The sequence below is a fragment of the Equus caballus genome, chromosome 25, assembly GCF_041296265.1.
Source record: "Equus caballus isolate H_3958 breed thoroughbred chromosome 25, TB-T2T, whole genome shotgun sequence".
NCBI lineage: Eukaryota > Metazoa > Chordata > Mammalia > Perissodactyla > Equidae > Equus > Equus caballus.
Genome location: NC_091708.1, coordinates 27,911,870 through 27,937,739, shown reverse-complemented (window position 1 = coordinate 27,937,739; position 25,870 = coordinate 27,911,870). Strand labels below are relative to the sequence as shown.

Here is a 25,870-nt window from a genome sequence, read left to right as displayed (position 1 = left end):
AATGTTGACTTATTTTAGTACTGTTAAATGTTAGCAGGCTGGGTGACAGATAACCAACCACCAGACCTACCTGCCTTCTCTGACAGGCATAGCATAACACTAGCCAAAACCTTCTTCTCTTTGTCTGGAGACGGGTATTTTATGATGTCAAATTTCAGGACCTAATGAGCTCCAAGAAGCCACCTACGGAAATCATCATAATCGGTATTTGCAGATGTGGAGGGGCTGCTGAGTCCAGGCAGCAGTTCAGTCAGAGGAAAAACCCTGTTTCTAGTTAACTCAGACACCCCATCCCCGGGATGTGGGTCCTGTCTCCTCCTCCCTGTGGCTTCCCATAAAACAAATGGAGATCAGAGGCAGAGCCCGATTTTGACCTTGGTGTATAAACACTGCTTTTCAAAGTTTACTGCTGATCACTGATTTTGTTTTGCTGATCTTTTTTTCTAGAGGCCCTGCAGCTCTAAAGCAAAAAAGGAGAATGAATAATCATGAGCTTTTTTTTTTAACAACAAAAGAAAAGACAAAGCAGATCCTTCTCTTGCAGAAAACTTTTTCTTTGATTTCTTGCTCTGAGGCTTTGTATTTCACAGCCAAAGAAGTATGCGTGCGTGTGTGTGTGTGTGTGTGTGTGTCTATGCATGCGCGCATGCATGCACGTTTGTGTGCCCACGTGTGCCTGCACGCCTGTGCTCCAGTACTTGGGGAGGACAGGAGAGGTGACCCTCAAGCGTAGCAGACTGATGTCTAATTTCCATCTTCCTGTCATCAGCTTTACGAAGTATCTCTTCTGCTTTCTCATCCTCACTTCTCTCTTTCCTCCTTTGCACAATTGTCAACTCTTGTCTGTGATGGTCCGTTCCTCTTTTTCCTTATAAAACCTGCTGTGGCTCCTCCTCTCGTTCACAAAGTGCCTCTCCTTGAGCACAGGCTGCCAGCCCTGAGGGCCCCAGGCAGCAGAGAGGGTGGTGAGGGGCAGCATAGCCTAGTGGTTAAGCCTGCAGCCTCTGGGCCTCTGGGCAGGTTACTTGGTCTAATCCTGGCCATACCTCTTACCAGCTGTGTGACCTTGGGCAAGTTTCCTTTCCTCTCTGAGCCTCAGAGCCCTCATCTGGCAAATAGGTTTTACCTCAAAGGCCAGCCGTGATGTTTAAATAAGATCATGAATGCCAACTATTTAGCAGAGTTTCCTTACTCACTGTAACGATATTAGCTATTGTTGTGTTTGGTTATTTAATGTAAATTTTATTTTTAATGAACTACTTGGATCAAAATTCAAAGTTCAAAAAGGATGTACAGTGAAGTCTCTATTCTACTGTGTCCCTGCCACCCAGGTGCTCTGTCTAGAGGCAGCCAATGTTACCACTTTCTTCTGGATTGTTCTGGAAATATTCTATACAAACAGACAAAATTAGATATAAATCTAAGTTCTTTTTTTGAATGCTTTTTGGGGCATATAGTTAATGTACCCACTCTTACACATTGTTGTTGTGGAGTATGTGTGTGTGTATGTGTGTTTCTTGCTTATTACTAGATCTCAGAGATTCCTCTATATATGTTATTGATTTAACCGTTCCCCTACTGATGGACACTTAGGTTATGACTTTTCTCCTCCTTCTGTCAGTCAATCCCTGCATTGGCAATGGCTCCTCTTCCCCTCTGTGGTTTGAGCCACTGCTTCACAGTAGCCTTGGTCCCCTTTTGGGAGGCCCAGAGTTGCCAGCCGCTTCCTTTCCCTCTGGGGAGTTAAATGCCAACATTTATCTGTGCACCATCTAGAGGGTCCCCATAGTTCAAAATCCAGCCATGGGGGAAGACAAATTTGTCATTCTCTTCTAGAGGTTCTTATAGGCCACCTCATGGGACTAGTGAGGCCCCTGAAATGCTTCCATAGCCTACCCCCATTGCTGCCCCCAGACATACACCTCTTGAACTCCCTTCCACCCCCGAGACCAATGGGGGTAGTCAGTGCTCCTTCTCCCAGCTCCCAGAACATGTCCCCTCCCATCTCTTCCCACCTTTCCTAGCCAGGCAGCCTCTTGGCTCCTCTGCTCAGTTCCAGTTTAGATGCCCATGAAACCACACACCACAGAGTGGCGGTGGCATTATGTCTGGGGGCCTGGCTCAGCAGGTCTGCAGAGACCCGTGCTCGGCAATCCCCCCTTCTGTACGAAGCAGGCTCTTTATGCTGGCTGCCTCCAGCTCTGACTCCCATAAAGCATGAAGACCGTAATCCCCAGTTATAGAGCACATCCTTATGCCATGTGCAGAAGGGTGCTTGACACACTCTACCTTACTGAATCACTGTGACTCAACCAGACCAAGTGACTGCCACTTTCAGCCCCATTTCACAGACGAGGAAACTGAGACCTAAGAGGCTAAGGTGTTTTTAGCTGGTAAGGCCAGAATGGAATTCAAACCTAGGTCAGTCTAACTCTAATATCCTTGCTGTTAAACCCTACAGGCTACAAGAACTGTTTCCTTAGTTTAGCATAGGACCTGACACATATTAAGTGTTCAATAAAAATACGTTGAAGGGGAAATGGTTTTTTAAAATGATTGTCAATGGCCGCATAACTAAAGACATTTGCCCCAGAGTTGAGGAGGCAACTTTTTTATGCCGAGAGTAGTTAGATAGAAGCCCTCTTTGAACACCTTGAGAGTTTCTATCAATTCCAGGTGTTTCCCTGATGGAGTTTTTATTGAAAATCAAGAGTACCACTTGGAAAGAGAGACAGAGGTATGTCCATGCCTGGGTCTCAACTTTTCAATGAGGATGATTTAGTTTCTCTGTGAGGCTTTATCTCCAGGTTCCCATTGGCCATCTCCTCTGCCATAGTGCTGGAGACTCGGGACCCTATTTATGGCAGAAGAAGACATGCTAAAATAGCAAATAGTCTTCCACATCTGGCAAGGTCTGTTGACCAAAAATATCATGCTCATTGAGCCTGGATTCCACCACCACTGTGCCATTCCTTCGGGTTACGAATGGCTATCTTCATGCTGCCGCTTCATCACGCACATCCTCAGGACTGCATGATGGCTGACATTACTAGTTCTTATGGTTTCTAAGACATGGCAGAAAATATTTCTGTTTGCAGATGAGGACACTGGGATCTGGAAGGGAAAGCTGTGGCCATAAGATACAGCTTCTACCCTGTGTCGGGACTTGCACCAGTGACGTCTTCAGTCATGCTGAAAGCCAGAGTGGACCAGGCTGGCAGCAGGACAGACTCAATACCTGAGTTTATACACCTCACTGGGGTTTTTTGCTCCACTGGCCTCATCGAGATCTTTGCTGGGGACCACCTCAAAATCCAGGGTGGCCCATGGACAAAAGAGTCATATGCAAAAGAAAAGAAAGGCAGGGCGATCCTGTTTACTGAGTTCTTACTGCGTGCCAGATTCTGGGCTAGGGTTTTTACATCATGATCTCTGATAATCCTCTAAACATCCCTGAAGGTGGGTACCACTTTTCCCACTGACCAGATGAGGCTCCCAAAAGTGAAGGGACCGGCCCAAGGTTGCCCAGCCTCTCCGTGGTATTTGGACAAACAAGATCTTTCAGGCTCCAGAGCCCTTGTGGTTTCCAGAGCTTTCCAAGGGGTGGGCTGGGGATGGCTACCAGGTCCCAGGAGAAGGCCATAAAGGAGAGAAAAAGACAGAAACGGAGAGAAAAAAATCCTTCCCGCAGTGGGCTGTGGGTTTTAGAACTTAATGATCAACGTGGGTTGGAGAGGGGAAAAGATGAGGAAGTGAGCTCCCTGGAGACCTGAAAATTGTTTCCTGCATTCTCTGGTTAAGCGTGGTCAGCTGAAGAGGGCAGAAACTAAGCCAAAAAATACACCGAGAAAAGCCAAAGGAAAGTGGGTTCCGGGGGAGGTATTTACATAAACTGCCCCTGGGACATGGCTTTCCCCGAAGGTAGACCCCACGTCCCCACGGTGTTTGCTTTGGTGATGGGCCTGAGGTGGGTCGCCTGGCTTGAGACCTCTATCCAGTTCTGGGAATGGGTTTGTCGAGGTTAGTTTCTGTAGGCACAATATTTCCAAATCCTGGAGCTGCGTCAGCTCCGCAGCCCAGTCCAGGGACCCAGAAAGGTCACAGCAAGAGAATGCTCATTGGAGAACTGAGCCTCAGTTTACTCCTCTGTAGAATGGCTACAACCACACCATCTTCTCAGGGCTTTCTAAATGAGGATTAATCCTTATAAATTGCAAAGAACTGTAAGTTGTCAGGTTTTGGTGTCATTTAATAAAAGGAACTAGAAAGCAAAGATTTGAAAAAATGCTAAAATTCAAACAAAAGGAGCATGGATTCCAAGGTGTGAAACCACTGACCCTCACTTCCTTAGAAACCAGCTGTGGTGTTAACATCCTCCTTGAGTGAAACGAAATGGCTGTCCTACCTGAACGAAAGAATGGTTGTTTCTATCATGTCACAACTTGACCACAGATGGCTACACTCTCCATCCCAAAGGCTTAGCTTGTGTGCAAACTCTAGGGGCTGAGTTTTCCTGGATGAGGAATCCAGGAAGAATCGTTGATGAGCAAATAGTCAACTATCTAGTTAACTAGTTCTGGATTTTTCCTGTGCTTTCTCCTTGACAGCTATGGGCTCCCCAAAGGAAATCATTTTCTCAGACATCACTGAAAACTCCGCCACTGTCAGCTGGATGGCGCCCACTGCCCAGGTGGAGAGCTTCCGGATTACTTACGTGCCCATTGCAGGAGGTAGGGGACTTGGAGGGGGTAAGGGTGGGGAACCTGGAGGGTTTGGGGGGAATAGGAAAGAGAACCTGATAGGTCCATCCTCCCAAACATCATGACTAAGGAAAACTACTTCCTCACGTTTGAGACCATCCAGATAAACTTCATTTGTAAAGTGCTATGAGATCCTTGGAAGAAACGACCTTGCAAAGGGTGATTTTATGAAGACCCTTTCCAGCCTTGAAATTCTAAACTTCGATGAGAACTAGACCCCCCGATATTATTTTCACATACTGACAGAAGACGCTAAATACGTTGGCCTTTTTCTGTTTGAGTACACGCATCTGAAAGCTGATCTTGACCTGGATATATGTGAGGTTTTGCCCTTGGGTCCCCAAAACCCGTCTGTCTCAGTATAAGATGAGGAGTTGTGTCTCAGTAGAGTTGGGAGTTCTGGTTCAGAGCACACGGGCTATAACAGAGACCACGGGGAAAATGTGAAGACATTCCATCAGGTGGTAAATTCGCCATTCGAGGAAGAAGGTACAGAGAGGATGGTTGATAACCTCTTCAGGGAAAGGCGTACCATCTCTATGGGGAGTTTGACCAGCACATGCACAAGCTCTTCATCAGCCCAGAAATTCAAAGAAATATAAATTTTAGATTTTTTAGTACATATAAGAGCACAAACTTGACTATGACTATCTTCTTTTCTTACGTAGTAGAATCTCTGCTGGAAAGGGAGTCCGTATTTTCCTAAGCTAAGACAATGGGTTAACTATATCAGATATGCATTGCATGGTGAGCTTCCCATATTCTTTGTGGGAAAAAATAAATAAAATTTGCACAACATGCTAGCTCTCTACTGAACGGAAACTTGTCATTTTTAGCACATTGTGACTTCGTGTTTTTTCCTCTTCTGGCCCGGTTTTTGGCATCTGCAGGGATGGAAAAAGCATTATGCAAAAAGTAAGACCTTTTCTCTTATGCCAGAGGGTAGGAGCAAATGAGAACAAGTCGAGAAAATGGTTGGATAAAGATATCGTTTCATTTCCAAATCGGAGACACCCATTCTTGGGGCAACGGTAAATTTTGGTGGGGTTCACCATTCCTGATTTTGCTTTTCCTGTGTTCCAGGGACTCCCTCGGTGGTAACTGTGGATGGAACCAAGACTCAGACCAGGCTGGTGAAGCTCTTACCTGGTGCGGAGTACCTTGTCAGCATCATCGCCATGAAGGGCTTTGAGGAAAGCGAGCCTGTCTCTGGATCATTCACCACAGGTATTTATCTCATCTTCAGCATTATTGCTCATGACTCAGCAAGTGGAAAAAAGTTTCCATTTAGGAAATTCTAGTGGAAAGTGGACTGGATGGACCAGAAGCCTCATCCCCAGCCTCTTATGAGCTGGGTAACTTTGACTGCATCCTTAACCTCCCTGGGGCTCCGTTTACTGGGGTGGTACAGAAGTTAGAGGCCAAGTCTAGGAGTCACGCTGACCTGGGATTGGAATCCCAAGTCTATCTCTTCTAGATACATGAGCTGTCAGTTAATTTCTCTAGAGTCTAGTTTCCTTCTCTGTAAAATGGGTGCAATTCTGCTTTCTGTGCAGGGAGCTATAAGAATCACATGGAAGAATGTATATAAAGCATCTGTAAGTGTAAACGACTCTACACTACTCTACACGTTAATCCTCCTCCTTCCCTTCCCTGCCTAGGGCTGGGACCATGGTGAGGCTCCTTCCAGGCTGGTGCTGCCCCAGGCATGGAATGGTGACGGCTATAAAGCACGACTCTCCATTGGGCAGCTACTGTCTTCCAGGCGCTGTTACTAAACTCTCCCCTGTCATCCCCATAGCGATTATCATTCCCATTTCACAGAGGAAACAAGTGAGACCAGGGAAATTAAGTACCTCAGCCAAGGCCAAACTAGTAAATGCAGGAAGCCAGTTTGAACTTAAGTTGGTCTGACTCCAAATTCTGTGTTCTTCTAAAATAAGGGATTATTTTCCTGTTACAACCTGATTTGTACAGCACACTGGAAGGAGGGGGAAATAATGAATTGCATTGAAGGAGAATGAAGTGGAAAATTTCTCTTCAGACAGCCCTGTCTCTAAACAATTTACCCTTTGATATATGAACAATTATCTAGCCTAACCCATTAAGGGATCCAAAGAATGGGCCTCATAGGAAATTTCAAAAATACCCTAATAACTAAAAGAGTTAATAATATGCAATTAAGACATCCCATCTGAACGCAGAGTCCTGTGTACCCTGCCACACAGGCTCTTATTTCCCCCAAAGAGATCTTTCATTCATGGATTCTCCACGGCAACGGATTGCAACAGCTGGATGTGTTTCCTCCTGAGGTCCTGTTGCCCTCCTCCATTAAAGGAGATTCTGTACAGGCGTGATGAAGCAGGAAGGAACTCAGAGTGGACGATGTGGGCCCCCAAAATTACTCTGCCACCTCCTGACTCCTTGGCCAATCATTTCATCTCTTGATGCTCAGGAGCCCCATGTGCAAAATGAGCTGATGATGGCTGCCCTCCATCCTCCCAGGGCTTCCATCTTGGAGAAGTTGAGTCATAAATGTGAACACAAGAGGGAAATGGTCATATTTAGGTTGGTTTCTAAGAAAGGGATGTTGGGTAGTAGTAGTGGTCAATTAAAAGGACCAGGACCCTGTGAATATCCATCCTTTCTCTGTATGAATCATTTGGAAATTAGATCTAAGACTCCAAATAACTTTAATAGTCATATGAATAACAACTGCAATTATTGAGCGCCACCCTTAGCACATTTCATGCACATCATCTAGTTCATCCTTACAGCAGCTACTCTTTGACAAGTGAAGAAGCAAGGTTTGGAGAAGGGAAATGACACAAGGGCACAGACACTAGACACTAGAGAAGCCAAGGTAGAACCTGGGACCATCAGCCCCCAGAGCCTGGCTCCATGTTATCTACAGGCCACCGGACCAGAGCTGTCACTCAAAGCCCAGGAAAGCCTGGGGCAGCCTTCACTCTGCAAGTCTCCTCTGTTTTTGTAAGTTCTTTCCCTGGGGAAAGTGATAGGAACTACAGTGATAACCGTTGTTATGTGTTCAGCTCTTTCCAGTTTATATAGCACTTTTCTGTCTATAATATGATGTGAAAATCAAAATAACACTCAGGATAAAGCCAGACAGAATTGTTGTCCCCCTTTTACAGGTGGGAAATAGAGAGCCAGAGTAACCTGGCCAGCAAGGAAAGGGGTCATGACTCAAACCCAGGCCCATTCTGGCTCCAAGCTCAGGACTCTGAACCGTGCATGCAGCTGACACTGTGCCCCAACACCAAGAGTCCAGGAGCAGTGTTCACAGCAGAGCAGCTGCGCTCTGATGTCCTACCCCATGATTGCCTATCTCTCCAACACATCGCCATCTTTCTTTGCAGCGCTGGATGGCCCGTCTGGCCTGGTGACAGCCAACATCACTGACTCAGAAGCCTTGGCCATATGGCAGCCGGCCATCGCCCCCGTGGACAGTTACGTCATCTCCTACACAGGGGAGAGAGGTAAGGTCATGTCCAAGATCCTCCCTACTCTGAGGAGTGACTGTCCTGCTATGAACTCTTCCCGCTTTCCTTTCTCCATGCTACATTTGGTACAAGATGACAAAAATGCGTGAGTAGGTTGTAAGGCCAGCAATGTCCTGTGGCTCTCAATTGCAACCTCAGAATAGACTCATGGGCTGGGGCTGGGTGGATGGGTGTGGAGGGACCTTGTCAGGGGGTGACAAGGGAGGCCTTATCCATACTCCTCTGCTTCTTGTCAAGTGAAAGGGCACAGACAGTGTGGTTCTGTCAAGGGAGTCCTGTAGGCCATTTAAAGAAAAAACAGAGAGTCCATCTCCAGCCTCCACATTTCCCCCGCCTTTTCCTCATTCTTCCTCTCCTGCTAGTCTCTCTGCCTGTCGGTGTGAGTCACCCTTTCCAAACAGCACTCTTATCTCTTACAAAGGATTCCAGAATCTAAACCTTAAACAGGCTACTTCAGGTGGCTCTGGGGAGCCCAGGCTTCTCAGATGCCACAGAGGAGGCCAGTTTAGCAAATTTGATTGAGAAATCAGAAATCATTTCTCCCTGTCTTTGCAACCGTCTGTGCTGATTTACTTAGTTCACAGATCAAATGCTTGTTTGGGGCACCAGCAAACCACGGCCACCAGAACGTAAAGTCAAATACAAATGCAGCAGAGTAGAAAGAGAGATTCGTTTTCAACAAATGAATCCATACTTTTGTAATGAGCTAGATTTTACTGTTTTAACCCCCAAGCATATGTAAGTTTCATATTTTAGGCTTCAGTATTTTTTACTTTGAGTACTAATATGAGAGGGCACCGCAATCTGTGCCTGGGGCCTCTGAAAATCTTCATTCAGCCCTAACAACCACCTACGAGAGCTCTTCGGAGGACAGAGCAAGTTGGTGGGTGGTGGGGAGGAGAGATGTTTGGGTTTATTCTTTTTACTTTCCATTCTTACATATTCCCTGTAAGCAGCCTCTTCCCAGGCGGGGAAGATGATAGTGTGTCCCCCAAAATAAGTTAGAGTGTAGTTCCTGGGAATCGTGGACATCGTGGATGCAGGCCTAGAAAAGAGCCTGGTCCACAAGAGGAGGGAGTTAGGGATGATGAGTAGGCGGCCAACTAGTCCCAGTTTGCCCAGGACTTTCCCAGTTTTATCGATCTATGTCCCACGCCCTGGGAAATCCCTCAGTCCCGGGCAAGCCAGGATGGTAGGGCACCTATGATTAGGAAATAAACACATATCCTTGGACATCATGGTTTGATGTCCACCATTGGACCTGACCCAGCAGGGCTGAGAGGCAATGATCATGCTGTTGTGTCTGTTGCTACCCAATTTTTGTGACCCCCAGCCTAATAATTTGACAACATTCGGCAATTTATAAAAGGATGGGTAAGTGAAAAAGAGGAGAGAGCAAGCAATGGGACTAATTAAATTTGGGTGGCCTGAGGCTTGGAGATGTTGCCTGCAACTCTCTGGCTGGTCCCTGTGCCTCAGCTGCAACGCCGTCCCAGACGGCACCATGTGGAAAAACTGCCTACCCCCAAGTCCTCTTCCCTCTGATTTGGTGCCTGGAAAAATCCAGTCTCCGTAGGATAAATCCTTTGTATATGAGATGAGTGCTCACGAGAGAGGAAGGGGTGTGAGCCACTTCAGAAATCAAATCTGCTTTTCTGCAGGGTCACTGAAAGTTTCTGTGTTAGAAGTAGGTGTGTGCGCTGTGTGCCAAGTCCGCTGATGGCTCAGACAGGGAAAGGTAACGGCCTCGGGGTGTGTGTTTCATGTTCAGTGCCAGAAATTACACGCACGGTGTCCGGGAACACGGTGGAGTATGCGCTGACCAGTCTCGAGCCTGCCACGGAATACACGCTGAGGATCTTTGCGGAGCAAGGGCCCCAGAAGAGCTCAGCCATCACTACCAAGTTCACAACAGGTACAAGACACCCAGAGCTGGAGGGCGCCCACCCACAGACTCGGTCTTAAACAGGAACCCTCTATACTCTTCCTTCTCAAGTCAGGTCCTTGCAATGTGATGACATCAGCATCAGCTAAACTCACCAGTGCCCACTCAATCAAGACCTTCAGAAATACACCGTTTCCTTTTGAACTGAAATGACCTTGTTCTCCCCACGGACTAGGAAATGATTTTAAGAGAGGGATTTTTAAGTGGAAAACCAGTCCCCATTGGCCCTAAAGCCGGTGTTTAATGATCCATGTTCTAGGCAGGGAAATATTTTTAATAGCAAGATTTTTCAGTCAAGTTTTCCTAGATGTCCGCTGGGTTTTTATACATTGAGATCTTTTTTACAAACTGCAGCAAACCAGGGAAATGGAGGAAATGTCCTTTGAGCAGTGGTGAGCGCCAATACCAGTATCCATCTGTCCTCTTGTTTAGAAACAAGGGGGGATTGTAATTATGTTCACAGCTGTGTCTTTCTCCCCAAATCCAGCCAAGGCCCGGCAGGACCATGTTGGGCTTGGGAAAATGTGGCCCTTAGGATGAGATGAACCACAGAGAATTTATGTCTTTAGGATCACATAGCTCAACCTCCTCATTCACAGATGGGGAAATTCTCTGCCCAAGGTCATATAGGTCAATGGTAGAGAAAGGACTTGAACCCGGGCCTCCAGATACCCAGCTGGGATTTTTGTCTACACTCACTGACTTATTTGACATTGAGTGTCTTATCTTCTCCAGACCTCGATTCTCCAAGAGATTTGACTGCTACTGAGGTTCAGTCGGAAACTGCCCTCCTCACCTGGCGACCCCCCCGGGCGTCTGTCACTGGTTACCTATTGGTGTATGAATCCGTGGATGGTACAGTCAAGGTATCTGGAAACATATAAATAACTGCCAAGCTTGCTGGTTGAAACATTTACACGATCCTCAAAGTAGGGAAGAATTATCTGGGTGTGTTTCTTTACCCAGTGCATCTGGGGAGCTGAAAAAAAATTAAAAGGGAAAGGACGCCATGCCAGACTTTCTGAATCACATGCTCCAGCGTCTCTCATTTTAACCAGACTCCAATTTTGATAACCAGCCAAGGTCGAGAACACAGCTCACAAGACTTGAGGACATTTTAGGAGCTGAACTCTCAGTCCTTTAATGTTTTATTGAACAAAGGCCAACAGCTTCTTCTGCATCTTTGCCATATATATTATCTCACAGATGGCATCATTCCATTATATATTGAAATATATATCACCAGGTCCTTATGACATCAACTGTTAATACTGTTTATAAGAATTGTTAATGCTATTTATATTCGTTACCCATGAACTTTTTTCTTTTACTTTTAAATTCGAAATAACTTTAACCCTTCACGCAAGTGCAAGAGATTTTCTAAACTCTATCTTCTAAACTTGTTATTGAATTTTTAATTTCAGGCCTCATACTTCATATTTCCAAGATCTTTTACTTATTCTCTGCACATCCATCTTTTTCTAGCATCTTGTTTTTGTCTTGTGTATCATCTTTTCTTTATCTCTAAGAATATATGTTATTGGTACTTTTTTTCTACAACCTACATAGGGTTTTTTTTTCAAGTTTTTCTTTTCTGTTTCACTGCTGCTGTTGGGTTTGGTTTCATTGGATTTGGGTCTTTATCTTTCTTGTTGAAGACTTCTTTCCAATATCCAGTGGGCCTTTTGTACCTGAGCCAAGAAGGAAATAGCTGGTGAGGAGTTCCAATTGCGTAGACAGGGCTTCTCGACTAGGGGGGCCATGGTAGAGTGATTTGGGGGTACCCAGCAGTTTTATGGGGGGACTCCCAAGTATCAGCACTGTAAGCCTTTTCTCAAGCTAACCAATCTCCCTGGAGGATCCTCCAACTCCTTCAAACCAGGCTGCCAGGAGCTCAGCTGGAGAAGGTACAAATCTTCACTTCTTCCATTTCCAGTGTAGCACCTTGGCCTCCTGCATAGCTGGGCCTGGTGGGTTTGAATCCAGAGTCTCCTCTCTGGCTCAGCCTCTCCAGAAAGTAAACCTCAGCCTTCCCTCTGGACTGGGAAGGACAGTCCAACAGACTGTTGGGGGATGGGGAGATCTGGGCATCTGTTTCTTATACAAAGCTTTTAAACAAACCTTAGTTCATCCAGGCCCCACCCCACACTGACCTTCAAAGGCATGTTTGCTTTTGTACACATTCCATTCCTGAACTTGCTGGGCTCTGTGGCATTCGTCAACCAGCCTCTGACAGGTGCTGTTCGCTTAGTTAATTAGCCCCCTCAGCTGTCACTCCACCATGCACTTTCCATCTATCAAGATTCTCTTGACATTGCATTCACATTGCTGTCTCCTCTGCCATTTCCCACATCTTTGTGGGTTTACACTCTCTAGCCCATTACTCTCATTTTGGTGATATCAAAAGTGAACAGAAATAAACTGCATTTCCAATCCATCATGCTTAACCAGAAGTCAACACACATTGCTAGTTACTATCGTGGCCCTTCTTGGAGTTGGTCGAACAATGAACTAACTCAGCGTGTGGATGGAGGAAAGCCCTTTGCCTTCTCTGGCTGTCAGTGTTCACATCTGTAAAATGCACTGGACTCACCAATCTCTGAGTTCCCTTCCGGTCAGGCGTTCTAGGATTCAGTGTTTACCTGAAGTCATAAATCTCATTTTGAGTTACCTTAATCGCCTAGAAAATAACTTTGTACAGCAGCCTAGAGAGCTGATAGGTAATTGTATCCTGAAGTAATTCAATAAGCACAGCTTTGTAACTGATAAGTGATCCTTCTTACGTAGACCAGAGCTGGGGGCCTCACAAAGGTCACTGGGTCACTGGTATCAAATGGGACCTTCCCTCGGCTTACATCATGCATGTCCCAGCCCCAGCTTTCTATGTTTCACTCAAGAAAGTCAATTTGGTACAGGAAGAAAGAGTCCTGGACAGGGTATTGGGAGGCAGAATGGAAGACCATCCTCTGCCACCAACCAATTATGGAGTGAATGCAAGTGTCTTAGCTTCTCTGAAACTCAATCCCAGCCTCCCATTCGAAAAACCAGGATAGCATCACTTGCCCCATTCTGAGGATGTGAGAGAACCTTCCAGGGGCCTCCACACTGACTCATTTCTGCCTAAACCCAGTCGGCTGCATTTGCAGGATGTGGAGAGCACTCTTATGTTTGGTTTGCTAGGAATGTAGGCTGAATTCCAATCCCAGAAACCAAGGTCATCTGCTAAGTAGTGATCCCCTGGGTATTGGAAGCTGGAAAGAGGGTTTGAAAAGAAAGAGGATCTCTAGCAAACTCAAGCCGATCCCCTCCTCTGGACAGCAGCACAGTGACCAGTCACAAACGACAAGCATAGGCAGTTAGGTCTCACAGCAGCTGCACACAGCCACCTCTCCTGGAGATCTCTGTTCTAGAAAAGAGGTACGATGGTCAGCTCAAGCCTTCATCACGCCATGCCTACTGAGCTATTATAATAGCATCCTGACTCAAGAGATGCCCAAACTGACTGCATCTCAGTCATCTGGGAGCTTCCAAATATGCACCTGGCCAGGCTCCCTTCTGGCTCTCACAGTCCTGTCAGTCTGGGATGGTCTCAGGCATTGTATCATTTTAAAGCTTCCCAGAGGGCCATGACAAAAAGCCATATTTAGGGCCCACCAGCCCAACTGGTCTCAAAGTCTAAACCTTTGTCTTTCGTGTGATTCATCTTGCCCCCAGATGAAGCTGGGTTCATGCCATTCACTTTTTCAAAAATCTTTCAGGAATCTCTGTTCCTTGTAATGATAAGCTTCAAATTCCATAGCTTGACGTTTAAGGTCCTTTGTAATCTGGTCTTAGTCCATCTCTTCCGCTGCTTCCCCAGCTGAAGTATGGTTGAGGTAGGTCATTGTCTCCTCACGTTATTTTAACTTACTCTGCCCCTTCTGGCCCCAGGACCTTTGCTTGTGCTGTACGCTCCCCATCTCTGACATCCCGGAAATGAGCATGGAGCCTGTGCACAGAGTGGGGCTCAGTGGATTCTTGTTGAATGGATGAATGATCTGTATGCATCATCTGTACCCTGAGGATTTATGTGGCCAAAAGCTATGATATTCTTTCTTCTGCCCTTAGGAAGTCATTTTGGGTCCAGACACCACCTCTTATAGTTTGGCAGAGCTGAGCCCATCCACCCACTACACTGTCAAGATCCAGGCATTGAATGGGCCCCTGAGGAGCAAGCTAGTCCAGACTTTCTTCACCACAGGTAAGGGGCTCAGGGAGCAGCCGGGCCACAGCCGGGCTCAGGCGTCCCAGGAACAGGGAAGCTCCCCCTGCATCCTGCCACTAGGTGTCTTCTGCAGATGGCAAATGTGCACGCTGTTCCATTGGTGAATAAGAGGAAGCAGCTGTGTGTCCCAGAGGGCTGAGAGTGTAACAGAGTGTATCCCAGCACTGCCTCCCGCCCTTCACACTTCCCTTAGCCACTCTGCACACACCTGCTGAGGGAGGTGCAGAAGCAAAGGGACCTCTTAGCCAGATCTTATGCCAGGTGCTGGGAGTACAAAACTATGAGTGTGCCCTAAAGATGCTCTCAGACGAAGGCCGTGAAATAAACGAGGAAACAGCTGATGAGGCAACCTCAGATGAAGATAAAGTGCAATGAGGAAGTCGAATCAGAAAAAAGAACTGCTATGACCATGACTTCTCCCACCCACCTGCTAAGCACAGTCCCACGTCCATTTCTGTCAAGGTTTTGCTTGCATCACATTATTGAACTTGGAAATTCCCTGGGAATTCTTGTTTTCTCCCTCTAAGATTCCCAAGCTCAGAGCAGTTAACTGACTTCTCCAAAGTCCCAAGGCAAGGAGGGGGCAAGTTCAGGAGGAACACCCTTGTCTTTGGCTTCAGAATCCCTTAAAGAGACCGAGATGCACCTGATAGGGCTGATAGCACATCCTGATCCACAGCGAGCCACCACTGGGGTCTAGAGACCTAGCCATCCTGGCCAGCACCTGGGTGCTCATCAGGTGCTGCCTGGCTGCTCCAGGTAGAGCAAGGTCGACCTGACACATGCCCCTCCAGGGGCTCAGCTCTCCTCCACCGATGTCATAGGCAGCTTCCATCAATAGAAGAGACTGAGATGGGCTATTTATCCATAACCTCTAAGCCTCATTGCATCTCCACAAAAATGGGACTATCTGCATCTTGCAGATGAGGGAACAGAGCTTCAGAGAGGTGCAGTGGCTTGCCCATAGGCATCTAGCCAATAAACAGTTGAGCTGTGATTTGAAAGCTCCTACCCTAGTCTTCCAGCTCCAAGAGAGTCATTCCTTCTCCTTATCCCGCAGTTGGACTCCTGTACCCATTCCCCAGGGACTGCTCCCAAGCGATGCTGAATGGAGACACGACCTCGGGCCTCTACACCATTTATCTGAATGGCGATAAGGCCCAGCCGCTGGAAGTCTTCTGTGACATGACCTCTGATGGGGGTGGATGGATTGTGAGTGTCACCAAAACAGACTCCAGAGCTCTCAGGCATGGGGGATGGGGGTAGAGGGCGCGAGGGGGAGCAGGGAGGGGTGGAGGTCCTCCTTGTGCACTGTGACCCCCATGTGCATGAAGTGTTGCAAGATAAGGCCTGTCACACAGAGCCACTCAGGAATTATCTCTTAAACAAAGGAATGGGAGAGAAACTGGAGATAAAAAACAGGCTAAAATAATTTTCTTGTAATTTATGTCCTCAAAAAGTTTGTGATGTATAACATTGACAGTGGTCATCGAATTCATTACGTGTATTAATTAGCACTGACTATCTACCAGGCACCATGTGAAGAATTTTACATGAATTATTTCAATCCCATTATCATATGAGCTGGGTAGCATTTTTTTTAATCAACAAACAATTTTTTAGAGCCAGTTTTAGGTTCACAACAATATTGAGCAGAAAGTACAGAGTTCGCATAGAACCCCTGTGTCCCGCCCCCACGCATGGCGTCCCCCTCTATCAACATCCCACACCAGAGTGGTACATTTGTTACAAGCAATGAACCTACATTGAAAATCATTCTCATCCAAAGCTGGGCAGTATTTTTAATCCCTATCTTTCAGAAGAGAACACCAAGGCTCAGAGAGAGGAGGTGACCTGCTCAGAGTCACATGGCAAATAGTGACAGAGAGAGCTATGGACCGGTGCTTTTCCCACGGTCCAATGTTTCATCCTCCCAGAAAGATGCCTTCTCTTTCTTTCAATAGCTTAAGTGCGCTCAGATTCATTGATTATGTTTACAGGTGTTCCTGAGACGCAAAAATGGACGTGAGGATTTCTATCGAAACTGGAAGGCCTATGCTACTGGGTTTGGGGACCGCAGAGAAGAATTCTGGCTTGGTAATGTAGCCCTGCATGTTTGTGTCGAAAATACCCATTTCTACCCTCCTTGTTGTTTGTCCTAACCTTCAGCAACCTATGGGAGAGAAATGGATTAGGAAGAAACAACGGCACTGGTAGTAGACACAGAATTTCAATTTCTCGAGAGAGAAGATTTTAAATTCTCTGAGTCATTAAAAATAAAATCTAATCAGGGAAGAGCCAACAGCCAGACCTTAAGAATAAGCCAAGCTTTAATTCATTCACTGGACCATTTCTAGAATTGTCCTTAGTGATATCGTTAACTGCCTCCATCCTGTGCTGACATAGGTCCCTAGGAGCCATAACCTCTAAGACTCATAGCATCCCCACAAAGTTCAAAATTCCCCTCTTGACACGGGGAAACAGAGCCTCAGAGAGGCTATGTTTCATGTTCATTGGCATCTAGCCAATAAGCAATAGAGCTGCAATTTGAAATCTCCCAAGCCAACTCTACAATGCCATCATCCATCCATCCATCCAAGCAATTCACTCTTTCCAACCACCTACCTGCAAAGGGCACTGTCCTATGCCCCAGGGCCTGGGCCAGGGAGTCTGTCCCCTGATCATCCATTGCCTTTCACTTGTAAGGTGGTTTATTGCTTAAAAAGGGCTTTCTCCACCCTTATCTCCTTTGATCTTCACAATACACTAAGAAGTGGGCAGGGCAACCAGATTGTACCTGACGCTCAGAAACGTCATGTCTTGCCTGGTGTTGCACCAGCACAGAGCAGACCAGGCTGCAAACCGGGGTCTCTGCAACACAGACTTCTCTAGGGTACACCCAGCCACTGCTCTTACCAGGTGGAGTAGAAATGATGGCCCCAGTCACTTGTGCGTCTTTGGCAATATTGCCTGTCATCCACAGGGCTGGACAACCTGAACAAAATCACATCCCAAGGGCAGTACGAGCTGCGAGTAGACCTGCGGGACCACGGGAAGTCAGCCTATGCTGTCTATGACAGGTTCAGCGTGGGTGATGCCAAGACGCGCTACAAGCTGAAGGTGGAGGGGTACAGCGGGACAGCAGGTATGGGACAGCCGCGCTTCTAGCCTCCGAACCCACAAAAACCTTCTTGTGCTTTCAGCTAGTTCCTCCAGCCATCATTCCTTCCACCATGAATCCATCCACTTATTGGATCAACAGATACTTGAATCCCCACTAGGTGCTAATCCAGAGGGTCTGCCATTGAATGGAATCGGGTAGATATCTCCATCGTGAAAATAGAGCAGGCTGGAAATCAGGACCAATTTGTAGCTACTGTCACTCAAAAAAATAGGTCTTTCTCTTATCCATTTTTAGATATCAGTTTTAGACTAAGAGAAAAACAGACTCTCAGGCGTCTTAATACTCATCTGACCCAGTGCTTCTCAATGTATTACGTACATGTGACCCGCCCTGGGATTCTGTGAACGCGCAGCGGCTGACGCAGCATGACTAGGGTGGAGTCAAGGTTCTGCCTTTCCTACGAGCTCCCTGGAGATGCCACTGTAGGTGATGTCACTAGTCTGTGGGTGGCACTTTGAATAGCAGCCTATCCACTCCATCACCCAGCTGTTTGAATCTCATCTTAGACATCACCACCATGTGGTCATCCCAGCTCATCCTGCATACCCTGTGACCAGAAGCTCACTCTCTCTCAATTGGTACTGTCATTCCTTGTCTGGTACATAATGTAGTTCAGGTCTTAAAAGTTGCCTTTGGCTTGAAATGACCTTTGTGTGGTTTTCTGGCTTCAGCTTAGAGGAGAAATAAATAAGGGAACTATGCATTCAGGCCTACTAGGAGGCATCTTCTTTTGCAAATATTTCAAGTGCATCACCCCCATTTTAACTCTCATAAAAGCATTCCAGGAAGACATTGCTATTATTCAGATGAGGAAACTGAGGCTCAGACAAGTTTGGTAATTTGCCCAAGGTGAAACAGCTTGTAGAAGGTGGACCTGGGCTACAGGCCTGGCTGAGACAGGTGGACTTGGTAACAAGAAAGGATGAGGCCAAAGAATGTGACCACCCCATGCAACCCATGCCCACTTTGGGATGATTTCTAGTTATGTTTCTGAAAACAAAAGAGAGAGATGTTATGGGATATTTTCAACCTCTCTGAGCCATGAAAGAAACCATTCATAAAGGTGAAATTCCCCAGTTTGCCAAAAGCCAGGCTCAGTCTGAGGAGGCACCCAGCTCTTTCGAGATCATTCTGGTCTGGAAAAGAGACACCCAGGGGCAAAAATTGTTTTCGTTCTTGCATCCTTCAAAGAATTGCGACATTTTATTACCTGGCAATAAATACCTCCCTGGTTGAGATGGCTTCAGGCAGGAAGGATATTGTTACACGGAAAGCAAAGCCAGGGGCAGCAGGCATGTGGCCTCCACCCGTCTCTGTCTAAGGAGTGAATGAGCCATAATACGTCCCTTTGCTAAGATAAGCCCTGAAGGCTGTGTTCTCCCGTGTATGTTGCTGGCAGCCAGCCCTCCACAGCAGAACATCTTGTTTCATCAATATCTACCTGCTATTCTCAGTTAAAAAGGCACCTGGGTCCCTCTGACAACTTGTTCCAAGTATCAGGGTAGAATGCCTCAGTGTCTTGAAACTTTGGTGCACAACATTGGCCAGGGGTTGGTAGTGAGGGGACACGGAAAGAAACGGCACTTAAATGCTCCTAAAATTCACTATATTAAATTACAAACTAGATGCTCAAATAGCACTCTATATAAATGAGCTTCTCGTCTGAGAATCAGGGAACACTGGTCCCATGAACACTTTGAAAAATAGCTGTACGATACGCAGGCTCTTTGGTGACAACTAATATATGAAGAGTTTATTTCTAAGTATGGCTCTGAATACTTGAATTTGGGGAAAAAGCACACCATTATTAAATGCAGATTTCTCACTCTCTGAGCTCCTTTATGGAAAGGGAATGCAAAAAGATCATAAAAACAACAACACTCCTATTTGTATCCTACTCTGCCTGTTTAGCATATCCATGGTCCCTGCAGTATCCTGAGATAGACTGAATCCACGTGCTAGGGTCATTCTTCAGATGAGAAACAGGCTCAGCAAGAGGCTTGACTTGTTCAAGGTGGCAGCTCGGGGGCGAAGGAGATGGGACTTGAAGTTGGACCCTCCGAAGCCACCTGCAGCCCTCTTTCTACCCGTTGTGCTGGTTGTATCAGAAATGAGTCTTTGGGGTGACACTCATGTCCCATCCAGGCATGTGTTTGATTCTAATCCTGGGTCCAATGTCCAGAGCCAGCCCACCCGAGGACCTTTTCATTTGTCACCCCTGGCTCTGCTCTTCACGGCCCACAGGAAACACTGGCTGGGATTTCTCAGTCCATACTTTCTCTCTCTCCCAGGTGACTCTATGGCCTATCACAATGGCAGATCCTTCTCCACCTATGACAAGGACACGGACTCAGCCATCACCAACTGTGCCCTCTCCTACAAGGGGGCTTTCTGGTACAAGAACTGTCACCGTGTCAACCTGATGGGGAGATATGGGGACAATAACCACAGTCAGGTGAGTGGACGGTGAGGACCCAGGACAGGGCTAGGGAAGCTGGCTGGAGGTGATGGGCAGGCCAGTCAGCACCTCCGCCCTGGCTGAGACCGGGAGGCAGGAACCACAGGTAGACGACACACATTTTTTTCCCAGCACAGCAAGGAGAAATCTCAATGACACTGCAGGGCAGGTAATTCACAGAAACAGCACGTGTTCACCCATGAACGCTCCCCAGGGATCACTGGTCAGGTGAATTCCAAACATAGATAGCTTTTCTCAGACAAAATCTTTGTGTGAACCCCCAGAGGAAAGCAGCTAAACGTGGAAGCCACTTAGGGGAAGCCAGGGTGATGAAGGCCCGGGACACCGCCTCCTCACCCCAGTCTGGAGGCACCTCCAGAACCCCAAGAACCCCTTGGAACGAAGACCGCAGACTTCAAGTCTTGTCTTTTTATGAATCATGAGACCGAGGCCCCGAGAAAGGTGACGTCCTTGAGGTCACAGAGTGAAATTGGAGGCAAAACAGGACCTCCCCACATCCGGCCCTTGGCGTTTCTCTGTGCCACACAGGATGCTGTAGCTTAATTTCCCCAATCACAGAAACAGATTTTTGAGGTCCCCTTTAGAAATAGGTGAGCAGAACAAGTGCAATCATCTCCCTTAGGCTGAACTCTGGTGCACCAGCATGCGCCCGAGAAGTGGACAAAGTCAGGTGGTTTCCAGCTACTTAATCACAGTGGAGCCCCTGCCTGGTCCCTTCTCAGAGGCCATCCCCACCCTGGGGAGGAGAGAGGGTGCTCACACACGGCCACCCAGACTGATCCCTGGAACTCAGGGATTCCTACCCAGGCTGCTCCCAAGGGGTCCTGGGGGCTTTGTCAAAAGCCACAGGCTCTAACCCCACCTTATAGCCCAGGGATTCGGATTCATGGTCTCAGGTAGGATGTAGCATCTTGTCGTTTTGCTTATTTGTACTTTATTATCGAGGTTTTTTTGTTGTTGTTGGCATTTGGTTTTTTACCGGCTGCTCTTCCTTATTAGTAATTTTCATACGAGTGTTTATGCTTGAGGTAGCTGCGAGCAAATCATCATTGTGCCTTTATAGGGAGCTCTCCCCACGGCACCATTGCTGATGCTCTACAGGGCACTCTCAGCTCCTCCAGCCCAGGTGCTTGTCACCTTTACCCTGTGAGGGGACCAGGACGTGGCTATTCATGCCTGTTGGACAGAGGAGCCAAGAGCTGGAGGACACGTTTTGACCCCGGTTCTGTGTTTTCCTGTCTTATTGTGTTGCCTCAATTACACCTCCGCTCTGAGCACCATTGGATTGCCTTTATTACCTTGTCTCCTAACACTAGTGCAGTATGAAGTGCTTCTGAAAAAAAAAAAAAAAAGCCACATGCCTAAAGGAAACTTCTTGTTTCATCTTCCATCCAATTTTGGAAGAAGAAGGAGATGACAAAAAAGGCCACAATGCAATTATGGGAGTTTGGTCCCAGCTCTGGCTCTGCTCCGGTGCTGTGTGGCCTGTGTGAAGTCACTTCCCCTCTCTGGTTTCAGTCTGCACCATAGTGCAAGGAGAGCTTGCCCCCAGCTCTATCAGAGGAAAGAATGAGGACACAGGAAGGCGGCACAGGACCAGGCTGTCAGGCTGCACTACCTTACCGTAGCTGCCTAATTACAGTTGTCCCCTCACAGCCCAAGGCAGGTTAAAGAGAAGAGGGAGTGCATGGAGTGGTGGCTCCTAGGAGCACCCTCTGAAGCTGAACCCCTCACCAGTGGGACAAGGGGCCATGTGGAACTGGATGGGCAGACTCTACCATCTGTAGACTCTGCTAAAGAGTCAACGTGGGACCAGGAGATCCAGACACACAAAAAAATAGTCTTTTCTTAAAGGAAAATCTTCGGCCAAAATTCCAAGGATATTTCTCCCTGTTTGGGATTAGTAAAGTAATATTTATTGAGCACCTATTATGTGCTGAGCAGTGTGATGGCTCCTTTACAAACTCATTTAATCTTCATACATACTTTCAAGGTTGACATTATCAGACCTTAAGAAAAACAAAAAAGATAGTGAAACTGAGGCCCAGAAAGTTTTGATAACTTGTTCAAGACCATTTATCTCTCAAGGAAGAGCACTAAGATTTAACCCTATATGTTAAGTTGCAAACTTGTGTTCCACCTGTGTTCTCTCTGCTGTTCCATACAAACCTCTATTAACACACTCCATAGAAATCCTGTGAATTATAGACTTCTCTGCGTGTAGCTACTCAATTCTGTAACCTCCAATCATGACCTGAATTCCTTCGGCACCTATTCCTAATGTTGCCAAGTTTCACCAACCGCCATTTTGTTTCAAGATGGAAGATCAAAGCTCAATGCAGTCAGGTGACTTCTGACCAAAGTAAAAAATTGGAGTCATATTCAGCCAGCCTGTTTGAAAGTTTTGACTACACAGGTCAATAGACAGATAAGCAAAAGACAGTTGTCAACTACCAAATGGTCAAGTTGAAACAGAACTCGTTTTGTTCCGTCTACTAAACTGCAATGGTCAGTGAACCCCTAGCCTAATGGAAACCAATCTGGAGATCTTTTTTTTTTTACAGGGTGTTAACTGGTTCCACTGGAAGGGCCACGAATATTCAATCCAGTTTGCTGAGATGAAGCTGAGACCCAGCAACTTCCGAAATCTTGAAGGCAGGCGCAAACGAGCATAAATTCCAGGGACAACTGGGTGAGAGAGAAGTAGGGCCCAGAGAAAGAAAAAAATTTTACCAAAGCATCGATACAATCAATCTAACCACCAAGCCACACCTGGACATTTGGCAGGAGTTAAAGTTGACCATGGATCATCAGGGCCAAAGGCAGCAGCACTGTCCTGGCCCCCCTCTGCGGTGACTTCCTTCACACCAAAGACGACAGTCTCCAACCTGTTTCCGTTTTGTTGTTTGAATCAGCAAAAATCTTCCAGTGACAGCATCGCCATGGTTTTCCTTCTCTTGGGTGGCTCTGGGAATGGGAGAGGGGTAGGCTGTACAGTGGTAGTTTTAGGACTGTATTTTACCCAAAGCTATGTAATTAATTATCATTATTTTTGTTAGCAATGAGTCAATGTGTGTCATTGGAAGCCGTCCCTTTTTTTACATTTCATACAACAGAAACCAGAAAAGCAATACTGTTTGAATTTTAAGGATATGATTAATATTATTAATATAATAATGATGATGATGAAAACTAAGGGTTTTTAAAGAGATCTTCCTTTCCCAAACACATCTGGACAGTACCTGATTGTATTTTTTTTTTAATAAAAGCACAAGTACTTTTAAATTTGGCTGTTTCAGGCCTTTCATTGTTGAGCCTGAATTCCACCAAAGCCTATGCATTTGAACAGAGGGAGGGATGTTGGAAATGAAAGGTTAGGGAGGGATGGTGGTCAAGTGGGAGGGGAAAGAAAGGCAGACTAAAGGCTGGGAGGACGGAAACACTTTTTTGAGCAAAGTTGAACAAGGTTGGAAAAAGCTTACAACTTAAGTTTCAGCTTCTTGCTCAACATTTCCAAGACTAATCGTTTATGGTTTAAAAGATGTTTTTATACCCATTTTCTAATGTAATCTTGTTACCGCACCGGGTTTGTTTTTGCCTACTGCCCGGAAAGCCAAACACCGAGACGCCGAGATTGCAGCAGAGAGAGGGTTTACTCACAAGGCAGCCACGTGAGGAAGCAAGAGAATGAGTCTCAAATCAGATTTCCAGAAAAGAGGGACTCAGGGATATTTATGGGATAAGAGGGAAAGGTGGTCTGAAATGTGGAGAGAGGTGGTTGGAGGTGAGGAGAGGTGAGGTAATTGATAATCTGTACAAGCGTAGTCAGACTCCATGCCTCTTCATAGGATGCATGCTCACAAAATGGCAACATTAGTATGATCTGAGGATGGAGGTTTTAGCCTCTTGACTTCAAAAGGTCATTTATCAGACATCTGCACAGTCCCAGTTGATGGGTTGGTGGTCTCAACCAGCCTGAAGTGGACAAGAGGTTCTAATCCCTGAAGAACAGCTCAAACATCTGTTACCATGGTGACCCAGGCTCCAGGGAGATGTTATCTACAAGAGCCTAGTGGGAGTCAGACAACAGCATATTGCCTAAGCAGCACAGTTAACAATGGGTGGGTTAAATAGCTAAAAGCTATAATCCGTAATTGCAAAAAGGAAAAAGAACTTTAGTTCCTAGCTGCTTAACCATCAATAGCTAACTGTTTGCTGGTTTCAATCCCTCCTATTCTTTGGTCACTCCTCATTCTTGAGGGATTCAGGGCTGCAACCGATCCAGCTCCTTCCTGCTGAATTGGGGTGTAGATCTGGGTTAGAGGAATGAAACTGTTTAGCACTCATTTGGAAATATTCTCTTGTTCCTGGCTTCAGGTTAGCATTTTGCATTATTAGAATATTGTACCTTGTTCAACAGGTTTGGAATGACATCTAAAGTCACATCTTATAATCAAGTATTGGACCAGAAGGATAAGAAGTATAGAAAACCGAAATTTTAACAGTCCTTGAAAAATAGTCCTAATCCCAGTGGGGCCTCCATCTGGTCTCCAGGTGGGGCAGACATCTGGGCTTAGTTCCTGACAGTCTTTTGCTTTACTGGATATGCGTCAGAGACTGGAACAATGGCCTATACCCTGATCTTTCAGTTGTCACGATGCTGACTATCAGCATAGACTCTCTGCCTGGGGGTCATCACATTCCTAAGGAACTCAAAAGAACAAAGTTATCAACTTACAGCAGCTGAGAGGGGCCATAAAATCTACAGAGCATGTCTGGGTGAGTTCATCAGAGGTCATTCAAAGTTACAATATGGTTTCTTTTCTATAGTATGGCTTCCCTTATGTCAACTCTGTGTTGAGCCAGTATCAATCTTCTAATAATTCTATGACATAGATGAGGTGACAGTTGTTCTCATGCATAGGTTAAAATCCCCAGAGGCAGACCATGTGAGTTCAAATCTTGGCTCCACCATTCCCAAGTTCCCAAACTTCTCTGTGCCTCAGTTTCCTCATCAGTAAAGTGGGGATATTTGCACTTCTTAATTTCATAACGTTTCGGTGACAAATAAATAATATCATCCATATGAGGCCCTTAGCATCGTGCCTGGCATAGATAAAGTGTTAATAAGCATTAGCTATCACTACTGTCACTTTATATATGATGAACCGGGGCTCGTAGAAATACAGTGACTTGCTTAATTGGGTAATTAATAATAACGCTAGGATTTAAACCCTGGCCTTCTGGCCCGAACATTCCTTCTCAACCTCAGGCCCCCTGATGAAAATCTTTCCTTCTCTGAGGAAATGTGTGCCATGGTGACAGAGTACAGGTTGCAGAATGAGGGGTATGGGGGAAGTTCAACTGGATCCTTCATCAGGTTCTTACAATCCCAAGTTCTTAGAACTATAAAGAATGCCTGTCAGGAATATCTTCTTCTCCTCCACTCTAAGCCCCCAAAAATGAAGAGAGCCCAGTGTCCCCCAGCCTCGGCCTGAATACACCTAGTGATGGGAAGAGCTCATTGCCCAGCAAGGCAGATCTCTTTGTACTCAGCAAGTGGGAATCAGAACCACACACTACGCATATCTCTTTTAAAACAAGGGTGGTGGGCAGGAGAAGCAATTCCCAGTTCATTCTCAGAGGTGTTTTCAGCAAATTGACTTATTTCATGAAAATGTTGGAGCTGATAAGCCTCATTTAAATGGAATGCC

At 46.3% G+C, this 25,870-nt stretch overlaps 1 protein-coding gene across 6 annotated transcripts in view; it reads left to right on the top strand.

Moving 5' to 3' along the window:
- Positions 1–23,441, top strand: part of TNC (tenascin C) — a 91,029-nt gene extending 67,588 nt beyond the window's left edge. For all 6 annotated transcript variants that reach the window (XM_023628749.2, XM_023628747.2, XM_023628744.2 and 3 more), the window contains 11 exons: positions 4,608–4,730; positions 5,844–5,987; positions 8,141–8,260; positions 10,056–10,199; positions 10,965–11,095; positions 14,337–14,469; positions 15,554–15,705; positions 16,494–16,590; positions 17,477–17,638; positions 19,969–20,132; positions 22,721–23,441. In XM_023628749.2, the coding sequence (XP_023484517.1) occupies positions 4,608–4,730; positions 5,844–5,987; positions 8,141–8,260; positions 10,056–10,199; positions 10,965–11,095; positions 14,337–14,469; positions 15,554–15,705; positions 16,494–16,590; positions 17,477–17,638; positions 19,969–20,132; positions 22,721–22,831 (1,481 nt within the window). In that variant the 3' untranslated portion in view covers positions 22,832–23,441. The remainder of the gene's footprint in view (positions 1–4,607; positions 4,731–5,843; positions 5,988–8,140; positions 8,261–10,055; positions 10,200–10,964; positions 11,096–14,336; positions 14,470–15,553; positions 15,706–16,493; positions 16,591–17,476; positions 17,639–19,968; positions 20,133–22,720) is intronic.
- The last annotated feature ends 2,429 nt before the right edge of the window (positions 23,442–25,870 follow it).